The 9,084-nt window shown below is 40.3% G+C and overlaps 1 protein-coding gene across 2 annotated transcripts in view; it reads right to left on the reverse strand.

Moving 5' to 3' along the window:
• Positions 1-1,321: 1,321 nt before the first annotated feature.
• LOC109852891 (protein amalgam-like) overlaps positions 1,322-9,084 on the reverse strand; it is a 136,682-nt gene continuing 128,919 nt past the window's right edge. The window contains exons 8-11 of one of the 2 annotated variants that reach the window (XR_002250049.1): positions 6,290-6,358; positions 5,929-6,030; positions 3,296-3,686; positions 1,322-3,195 (exon numbers count right to left, since the gene is read on the reverse strand). Coding sequence is in view for 1 of the 2 variants with exons in the window: in XM_020424452.1 (XP_020280041.1) it covers positions 3,466-3,686; positions 5,929-6,030; positions 6,290-6,358 (392 nt within the window). In the remaining variant the exon portion in view is untranslated. Of the gene's footprint in view, positions 3,687-5,928; positions 6,031-6,289; positions 6,359-9,084 lie in introns of both variants that reach the window. The other variant, XM_020424452.1, reaches the window with a different exon arrangement.

A 9,084-nucleotide genomic window follows, 5' to 3' on the forward strand; every position in this document is an offset into this window, starting at 1 on the left:
AATTTCGATAGTTTTATTCATTCCGTCTGCATTCGTTCATTCACAGTTACAACATGATTCTTATCTATACACTACGGTAATGGAAACATAATTTTTCTTTACAATACTTTGTGTGGGATTTCTCTTTTCGTCTCTATGAAATTTTTTTTTTTTTTATTTTGGAGTTTATTTAAGAATAATGAGTCTATATCGTATGTATAAGAAGCGGTAATAAGCTCACTGAAATTGATCTTATCGATACGTAGGCGCTACGATACTTACAGTTAACGGAAATCTGTGAATTTAAGTGGTACACGATATATATATATCCGCGTGAATTTTAAATTCTTTTGTTTTGCCGATTACAACCGATACGTCTTTTTCAAATCACGTCTTATGTATGCCGGATAATTTAAATCACGCACGCCTTGAGAAAATTCAAACGCGAGAAAACATGAGAAAGAGAGATGTGACAATCACAAGTTTGCGCAGTAGTTATAAAACACATGTACAGAGTTTTATCTAAGGCAAAAAAACCTGCACACATTTGTAGTTTACAATTTGAGACTGCAGCTTTTTCACAATTGCGATCGTGTACCACTTTAGAAATATCGTACAAAGCCGACTGCAATTATTATTTACAGGGATTTCATCCACTTTACAATGTTTTTTTATTGTAATATATAATTTCGTAAGGGTAATATTTACAATCTTCTGAATTGCAGGGAGCTCCTGAGTGTCTGTGTGTCGTAACATGGGATATACATATATACCGTACATATATATATATATATAGTTATTTTTGTGGGATTTAACAATGCGATATTGTTTTATAACACTCAAATAAAATTTCCAAATTTGTCTGTATAATATTGAGCGAACTCGGATCGACAAACAATTTTCTCACGTCGATATAAATATTGCAAAATCGTGACAGGTCTGTGACATTCAAAACGCACACGTCACGTCTCGTGCGAAATTTGTCATGCGCGGCGATCAGAATCGCTGTCTTTTTAAAAACCGATAGTTTTTTTTTTTTTTTTTTAATCGATATCAAGAAATGTCATTCAATACAATACCGATAAAATATAAGTAATATGTGTGTTGCAAAAATATTTTCCAGTATATTTTCGACATAGAAATTCAAAAAAAGAGTTGCGCGATTTATCAAGTGTTTTTCTACGTGAAAAAAAATTACTTTACACGTAACAATCTGTTTTAATTCAAAGAACGGCTCGGTGAGAGCGCATTTAATTTAATCATTATACATATCATCTACGTAGGAACGTTAAGTTTCTCCAATCGCGAAACTCAAGAAATTGCGTAGAATTAGTGTTATTACTTTTTTTTTTTTTTTTTTTTTTTTTATACATGTATAGAACAATCCAAAATATCTCCCTATTTCAAATTCGTCGTTCTGGTATACACGTCGGGATAATACAAGTAACGTCGTTTGACATCCATATATGTAAAAACGTCGACAACTACTCACACTTTTTTTTTTTTTTTGGTTTTATTTTATGCGCGCTCGAGGGGAGACTTAGTATGTACAAAACCGATGTCCTTACCGATTACAATTAGTACATCGATAATATCGTCCGGGAGGGTCCGTTACGGATCGTAACGAATCGTTATTTACAAATATATGCAAGTGATTAATATTCCGGAAAAATGTACAAGTTTCGGGTTTTTTTTTTTTTTTTTGCTTCGTTGCATCTCATGCATCGCGTTTTCACGACTCATTGTTCGAGTTTTTGTTTTTCGCGCACACGTCACGCTCTACTTTTTACGCTTACGTACTAATTTATACACTTCAAGTAAGATCGAGTAACCCTTTGCACATCGATAATCACAAAACACATGTAATGTCAGCACAGATGGCATATAATTTTTGACGGTGACGAACTGTTTAGCGTCAAATTGAGCGCATGCGCGCGATACTTCGTTATTACTAGCGGCAGCACGTTTGTATGAGAGTGCAAAGGGTTGATTTCTGCTAAGTGTTTTCTTTCCGCGCACCCCGAAATGAAATTAAAAACTCACACATGAAAGTTACAAAAATAGTTCTTTAAAGTGATGGTTCAAACGTGCGCTGCAGTGCGAAATCAGTATACAGAAATGTCGCAATAATCGAGGATGCATTCCGACACGAATCTATGCGCTCACACAAAGAAATCACTTTTTGTTTGTGAATCGAGTAGGCCGAAGTTTCTTTCAAGTCCCCGGAATATGATCAATGGGAGACCTACACTGGATGCGAAGTTTAATAATTTTTATAAGTTTTTTTTTATATCCGTTTAACGACAACTCTTTCTCTTTCTCGGTGTGTTGATACTCATGTCAAGTATTGGAAAATTAATTCTTGCAAAACTACTCGGTGCAAACACCCTTCAAAGTGCACAACGAATCGCAGGAGAAAAAAGTGAAAAAAAAAAAAAAAAATGAAACACGCAGACGTCTAAGACAAAATCAATGCGATCGATCTTCCCGGCAATATAATTGCGATTCGAATGCCTTTTCCCCCCGATGTGAGCGTCGTCAACCAGACGCAAAAAAAGGGAAAATCAGTCGACCCTTTGAAGGAAATTAAGAGATCTCGTTTCGCTAACGATGCGTGCGATTCGAAAGCGTCTCTTCCTCTTCGATGGAAGAGAGATTGGTTAAAGGGGGATTTGGGCGATGACGGCGGAATCAGATAAGGAAAAATCGTCGTCATTTCGAAGAAAACGTACGATGGTGGCGAATGTTCGATGAATCTTTGTTGACAACCGTCGCAAACCGTGGGTGTTATTATCGATCGCTTGCGAAACGCGCGCGGCACACACACGCACACACACACACAGACTCTGATGACAAAATTAAAGCTAAACAAACGGGCGCGAGCCGTGTCCGGACGAAGAGAGCCCGCCAATGCTATTACAGCGCAGATATTATGTGTGTTACCGTGCAAATTACATTAATTCTCTTCGATCACTTCGATAATCTGATATACGCATATTGCAACTATACACAGAAATATCAGAATTACGGCAGTATTAGCAAACTTTTGCTTTGATCTTGAAAATTGTGTCCGTTAGTCCATTTTTTATGTAACACTTTATGTGTGCATTAATTATAAAAATTCATTGTTGAAAGAGAGAAAAACAAGGAATAATCGATCTTCGCATTGCTCGCAGTCTTTTCCCAGATGCATCCCTGCGAAATCATTGCGAGAAGCTGGAAAAATAAAAGCATAACTTGTCTGTAACAGACAAATTTTTCTTTTGTTCGTTGACAAAAACGAATTATAATAAAAAATAAATTTATAATTTCACACAATTGTTCGGCGCACGCTGTCAAAAGTACGGCCCGTCGGTAGATTCTTCGATAAGTCTGTGGTTAATTCGTGAATTAATTGATCCCATACACGGATAAAACATTGCGGAATTTTCTTCAGAAGCCGGAGAGACTTCGACCTATATATCTCGTATTTCCGCGTCGCGACGACTACGACAAGGCGGATAGCACGATTATGCACATCACCGCGCTGGACCGAGCCATGCAATGCCACGTGCTGCTCTTGGATGATATCGACTCCGCCGTGTTGTCCATTCTCTGCTGGCCGACGTCGTCGTCGTTACTTTTGTGACTGTCAACGACGTTCTCGGCCTCGTGGCTCTCCTCCTGCTGTCTCGGCCTTCCACGAAGTCCTTTCTGCAAAGTGACTTCTGGAAACAGCAAAATAAGAAAAAAAGAAAGAAAAAAGAAACTCACACACGTGTTAATATTAAACTAGATATTATGCGACGCCGTGTTAAATAATAAAACGCACAGCGAGAGAGGCGTGAGACACGTGAAATATTCATCGAGTTACAAGAGAGAGAGAGAGAGAGAGAAAATAGAAAAACACTTGAAGAAATATTTTTTTTCTTCCACTTCGGATAACGCGAAACGCAGCGGAGATCTTTTCAATCTTTCCGTGTCGTCCGTTATTTATTCATTCCGGGAGACATTGCTTATACAAGACGCCGACGTTAGTGCTCTTTCGTGTTATCCTTCGCTCGGATAACGCTCTCATTGTCCGTTTCTCTGGCGCGCGGAAGGAAGGATCGCGTAACCAGATCGCGTTCACAGAACTCGGCGGCGCTTTCTGAATTGCCGCGGTGGCGCTTGTCTTACACAAGGTCCGCCCCGGTTTACATGATAATCGAAACAAGTTCTTCGGATACCGTCGGCGCGCCAACAGTCCCGGCGCGGGTGCAGATTACTTGCCATAGTTCGGGGCGGGAGGGAGGAGGAAGAGAAAGGCCAAGTGTGCGACGGTAGTTCATAAACCGCGCGGGATTTCATCAAAATCCCGTCGAGAGTTCCTCGCGTTTGTCGAGGGTTGAAGAGAGGAAGACGCCGAGGAGGAAGAGAATGAGAAGGGATAGGAGGAGAGCCAGAGAGACTCTCCTCCCCGGTGCGCGGAGCGGCGCGGCACGTTGCTGAAAGTTTTGCGGAATAAACTTCGCGCCTTCCGCGAAACTTTCCGGGAGGAAAGTTCCGCCACTGCCCGGCGGCGTGTAAGTTCTCGCATTACGTCGAGGGCGATGATTTAAGACGACGTATCCCGGCGAATTTCGGGTCGCGCGGCAACCGTATTTGCGGTGGGTGACGGTGTTTTCAAGCGTTCCTCTTCACTGATCGCATAGATCAACATTTTATTGCCCGCAAATCGCGAACGACGTCCAGTCGCGTACGTGCCGAATCCGGAAATGCATAAATTCGATACACGTATGTAAGTTCGCTCGCCAAGAACATAAATTTTCAATGGATGGATGGACGTCTTTCTGTTATGATAAAGTATGAAATACGTTTTCCTGACATAAATTTTCCAACGTATCTTCGAAACAATTTTCGAAGACTCTCAGAAAGTATTATATTCCCGAAGTGTGTTTGTTTTTTTTTTTTTCCCCGCGTGGAGAGACTTTATATCTAATAAGCAAAATATGTGTTCAAATCATCGGTCACTTCTAATGAAACAAGTCGAATTATTTGCAGCGCGAATTATTTCATACGATATTTCACGCAGCCAGATGGATATGTACAAGGAGTGTAATTAGTGAGATTCAGGAAAGTGTACAGATCACACACTCGGAACGCGCAAAACAGCGGTTACCATTCAAGTCCCGGTGCGGTTGCCAAATCTCACCTTCGCGTCGCTCGGTCGGTCTAATCTGATTTTTGTTTTCTCCGGCGAAAGTTTTGCGAGGCTCGCACCGCCCCCGAAGCTCTGAATATTCAAACTTGTTTCGACAACATCCGCAACTGTCGGCGACGCGCGTAATTGTAACAACTGCGCGCGCCAGTCGAAATTGCCACTTATAATGTTCTCTTCGTCGTATTAGAATGACGAAAGGGCGAAACAAACTCGCGATCACACCAGAATGTGTTACGACAAAATTGAAATTACTAGTCGCGGTTGCGACTCGACTGTTTGTACAATCTAATTAAGCAAAGTATTGTATCAATTATACACGCACGGCGACTTTACGTGCTCGTGTAGCGTCCGTTTTGGACGAATTTTATTTGCGTAAACTTTGCATTTTTTCTCGACAAAGTTTTAGTTGACGTTTCAGCGTACGGAGACGTTCAAATTTAACTGTTGCACTCAACAAAAAAACATAATGCCACTAATGCGTGGTATTTGATTATGTCACAAGGAATTAGGATTTTTCATATCACAAAAATACAGAGATGGATGGGTGTTTTATCCTTTTTGTTTTTGTTTTTTTTTTTTTTTTTGTGAAGATCTCAACACAATGCACGCTTGAAATAAAATTAAAATGGTAACTCTGTTTGTGTATCTAACGCAGTTAAAAATCTGATGTTTTTCCCGCGGAGCTTTAATTTTATTTAATACGAAAATCTCGGCTGGCGATAGTAATGTAAAACAGCTTAAACGAATATAATGGAAATGTTGCGTACCTTCGCTTCTGACAACAGTCGACAAAGACGCGTCGGTTATTTCATGAGAGCTCGGCTCTAAACTGGGCAAGGGCTTTTGCCGCGACCCTTGAATATTTTCCACTGAAAAAAAATATTTCACCTTAATTGTTTACGCGTAATACGAGCACTAGTGGTGTTACACAATTCTAAGTAATTGTGCTAATTAATTATTATTCTTTACATTGCGTTTTCTCTCTTTAATAAAAATTTACTTTTAAATTTTAATATAAATTTGTTAGAGCGTGAACTTTGTAGATTAGAAAAAATAATCAAAATTATTCAAATATTAACACGCTAACACACAAATCAAATTGTTTAATTACTAAATATTAACATTTACCTGGCTCCGAAGTAGTAGGAACTGGCGTCGTGCTCGTTGTTGTCGGTTTAGTTGTAGGTGTTGGTATATCTGTTAAAATTAAACAATTTATTAATATTTATCTTATATTTAACACACACACACACACACATAGCATATTATATTATTATTACATATTATTATTTTCGGCAAAAATTAAAAATATATAACAGCGTGCGCGATTTATGATAAACAAAATTAAAATAGAATATTGTATTCTGCTGTATTACATATTGTTGCGTTTGACAAAACAACACGTCTAGATGTTATTTAACACAAAAACAACATTGTTTCAACACATCGATTGCTTTAATCGCTACGTTGGAAACGCAAATAACTTGCGTTGATAAACGACGAGGAGGATCTAATCGCCAAATGATAGCAATAAAAATCGGTTTTACCCGGTCTTATTTAACGACGGGCACACAATGTTAGCGTTAAAGGAAAAAAAACGCAGCTCTCGCGATTCTCGCCCGGCCGTTTAGATAAAGTTAAGCAATTAAAACTAGTAACACTCGCCGCGCACAGAACCGGCGGCCATTGTAGCAACTTTCGGCGGGGATTGAAAGGCCGGTTTAAAATGCTAATGCGCATTAAATCGTCGACACAATCGAACGCTTATTTAAGCGGCTTAGTGGTAATCTGCCGATTCGGCGGTCGCAGTAAGGCACAAAGCCGGGGAAGTTCAATCTGCGGGCGCGCCAAGGCGAAAACCTACAATTACTGATCGATAGATAGAACGGGCTTCTTTTTGCACGGTGCAGAAAGAGAATCGGGGGGAGGGGTGGCGAAGGGCGCAAACGGTCGGAAGGGTGAACGCAGATCGACACTCGTGGTTATCGGTGATTCACGGCTCGCACCGCTTTCCGGAAAATGCGATTTGCGGAACCAGAGAGACAGACACGGCTGACTTTCACGGCGCTCCTTATCGCGCCGATTTGAGTTTCCCCCCGGTCTCTTTGAGAGAGAATCAATGAGAAGTTTGAGGAAAATACCGACGGGAAAAAAGAGTGTCTGTGCTCGCGGACGATGATTGATACCAGATTTCTTTCTTGAACGAATTGTCTTTGTAAAAAGAGAGACGACGTTTTATCAGTGAAATTTACTGAATCAAAAGTTACAGGTGATTAATTAATTTTTTCTTCTCTTTAAAACGTTGCTCGTTATTTTATTTCTGCAATTTTGTTTTTAAATTAAAACACACTCGCGAATGCGCGCAATCGTTGTTTCCACATCGCGCCGAAACTTTGTCAATTACCGTCGCCCGCGCGCACATGTGTCGATAAAACACACCGACTTCGACGTTGAAGCGCGGCTTTTCCATTCGCGCGGCCCATATGCATCTAGTCAAACGTTTTTCTCATCCGAACGAACGAAGACGCATCTCGTTTCTACGAGAGAAACGAAGCTCTTCCGCTTATCGGCGAGTCGCGATTTGGCAACGGTCGCTCTCTCCGCGCCGACACTTTTCCAACTCAGCTTATATCCGCCGATATATCTCGCTCGTTGTCTTCGAGAAAACCGCGCGCTCTTTTATCGCGCCGGTTGATGGGCGCGATTCGCTCCCCCCGCCGGATGCTTAATTTCTCACATCCGACGCCGGATATACCGTTTCTTCGGTCGCGCGCGATTAACGATTGCTGATAACGCGCGGCCGCAAGTCGCGGAAAACGGAAAGAAAGGCGCGACAATCGCGAGTGCTCCTTGATAAGGGAATCGCTTGACAAATGTCGGAAAACCGACTCGCGAATCGATAACGCGGGCTCTCCGAGATGCATGTTCGCGATAAATCATATATCGCGATTACAATGTAACCATCCCTTTCTCTCGTTACAAAAGCGATGGGTTTTTCGCGAACCGCGCGAATTAAGCGATTAATTTGACACAATTGTGTTAATAACGACGCACAATTTACAAATGAATGTCATTAAGCGGGGCAAAAGTTTTGCGCGGATAAAGACAAGCGGAATTGTGTTTAAATAATAATAACGCGGCGCAGATGTATACGCGAATAATAATAATCGGGCGAAATGTGTGCGCGCGCGCGCGCGATCAAAATGTGCAAATTTATCAAAATGTTCTGACGGCCGCAGCGAAGAACAAACATGATCGATGGGTTGATTTATACGAGCGCGCGTGTTAAAAACATATTTTGAGAATGTTAATTTCGACGAGCCCGAGTTCGAAACCCAAAGTTTAATTCGGTTTTACAACAAAACGTAGGATCGGTAATTTGGCAAATCCATGCAAATGGCAAAATATTGTAATCGCGTCGGGCGGGGCAAAAATACGAGCGCGAGCTGTCCTGAACGCGGGATTATTACCGCGTAGTGTCTTTCTGTGTTGATTAACACGTTCCGTGCCGCGTGGGTCGTATACACTGCAAATCCAAGTGTGTTAATTTAACACACTTGACGTGTGTTTTTATTGAAGTCATTTTTAATACGTTTCTTAGTGTTTAAAATTGGAACACGCTTAATACGTGTTGATTTAACTCACTAAATTAACACGTTTTAAATGTATAATTTGTTGTGTGTAATAAACGACATATTATCATATAAAAGTTTGGAAGCTCTACGTTTTCATAGGAGAACAGAATAATAATATTTATAATAATAATATAATATAATAATATAATAATAATATTTATGTTTCAAAAAAGCTGCAATGTGAAAAACTTAGATAACTATGGTATAATAAAGTTTGTCATAGTGCAGTATTCTTTAAAAATATTAAAACATTATTATTTTGTTCTCCTAAGAAAACGTCGAGCTTCC

This window comes from Pseudomyrmex gracilis, unplaced genomic scaffold (assembly GCF_002006095.1).
Source record: "Pseudomyrmex gracilis isolate BER0280 unplaced genomic scaffold, ASM200609v1 scaffold_39, whole genome shotgun sequence".
Classification (NCBI taxonomy): Eukaryota; Metazoa; Arthropoda; class Insecta; order Hymenoptera; family Formicidae; genus Pseudomyrmex; species Pseudomyrmex gracilis.